Here is a 1713-nt window from a genome sequence, read left to right as displayed (position 1 = left end):
AAAAGATACCAACTATTAATTTTATTTGTCAAAAAGTTAGGTTGACAAGATAATAAAATTAATGGGTTAAAACCCTCCTTTTACAAATGTTGAATTTGTATACGTCCACACTAACGTGGCATACAAAATTCACGGTGTTTTGAGGTGTTGGTTAATTTAAAATAGTATTGTTTCAGGAATCAATATTATTCTAAATTTAAGAGTTCTGACCAAAAGTTATTTGTGATTCTTAGGATGACTTTCAACCCACTGTCCATCATACTTCAACAGAATAGACTTACTGGACCAAACTACATAGATTGGAAAAGAAACCTAGACATTGTTCTTACTGCTGAAAGCTATAAATTTGTACTGACTGAGCAGTGCCCTGAAGCACCTACTGGTGAATCTACTCAAGAGGAGATTGAATATCATAGGAAATGGGTAAAAGCTGATGAGATGGCGCGGTGTTACATTTTGGCTTCAATGTCAAATGTATTGCAACATCAGCATCAGGATTTACCAACAGCTTATGATATTATGAACAATCTCAAGGAACTCTTTGGTCATCAGGATAGGGCTTCTAGGCAAGAAGCCATGAGAAAGATAATGACAGCCACCATGCAAGAGGGTACTCCTGTGAGGGATCATATCCTAAAGATGATGGCTTATCTGAACGAGATACAGATCCTTGGAGGAGAAATTGATGGGGAAACCCAGATCGATATGATCCTCCAAACGCTACCTAGAAGTTTTGAGCAGTTTCGCCTGAACTATAATATGAATAAGAGGGTTTATTCATTAGCGGAACTACTGACAGAACTTCAAGCAGTAGAAGGATTATTTCGTCACAATGCTCAAATTCACTATGCTGAAAATGGTTCTACTTCTAAACCGAGAGGAAAGAAGAAGAAGAAACAAGCTGGTTCAGCAAAGAAAGTGAATAAATCTCAGAGTACGGGATTTAAAGCTAGAATGAAGAAGCCGAAGGGCAAGTGCTTCATCTGCAAGCAGGCAGGACATTGGAAGGCGGACTGTCCTCGTAGGAACCAAAATAAAGGTATATCTCATACTCTAGTTGTTGAAACATGTTTAGCGGTGTTATCTACCAGCACCTGGTGTGTAGATACGAGAGCCACTGATCATGTCTGCAATTCCTTGCAGGGGTTCCAGGAAACCCGACAACTATCTGAAGGAGAAATTACCGTCTACATGGGCAATGCTACTAAGGTGGCAGTTGTTGCAGTGGGAGACGTCTACTTATCTTTTAGTAGAAATAGAAATTTGATTTTAAGAAATTGTCTTTATGTACCCAGTTTTAGAAAGAATTTAATTTCAGTTTCTAAACTATTTTTAGATGGATATTCAGTTTCTTTCAGTAACGATGTAGTTATTAAAAGAAATAAAGTGATTATCTGTTCTGGTGCATTAGTTGGCAATTTGTATACTTTAAATCCAATTTCTTCCACAAAGCAAAACATGGAAATTTATAACTCATCGTCTAACTCTAATAAGAGAAAAGAACCTTCGGAAATGAACCAAGCATATCTTTGGCATCTAAGGCTTGGTCTTATTAACTTATGTAGGATTCAAAGGCTTATAGCCGATGGACTTTTGAGTTCATTTGAGTTGGAAAATTTTCCAACTTGTGAATCTTGCTTGGAAGGTAAAATGACCAAGAGGCCGTTCAAGGCCAAGGAGTATAGAGCCAAAGAAGTGTTGGAATTGGTTCAT

At 37.5% G+C, this 1713-nt stretch overlaps 1 protein-coding gene across 1 annotated transcript; it reads left to right on the top strand.

Moving 5' to 3' along the window:
• Positions 1-246: 246 nt before the first annotated feature.
• LOC122005076 lies at positions 247-897 on the top strand (the record flags this gene model as incomplete). The annotated part of the gene is made up of 1 exon (XM_042559990.1): positions 247-897. A coding segment is annotated over one exon (651 nt), but the record flags the coding sequence as incomplete, so codon positions are not given.
• Between the last annotated feature and the right edge of the window lie 816 nt (positions 898-1713).

This window comes from Zingiber officinale, chromosome 1A (genome assembly GCF_018446385.1).
Source record: "Zingiber officinale cultivar Zhangliang chromosome 1A, Zo_v1.1, whole genome shotgun sequence".
Taxonomy (NCBI): Eukaryota; Viridiplantae; Streptophyta; class Magnoliopsida; order Zingiberales; family Zingiberaceae; genus Zingiber; species Zingiber officinale.
Note: the sequence above shows the minus strand (reverse complement) of the source record. Positions and strands in the feature narration are given on the sequence as shown.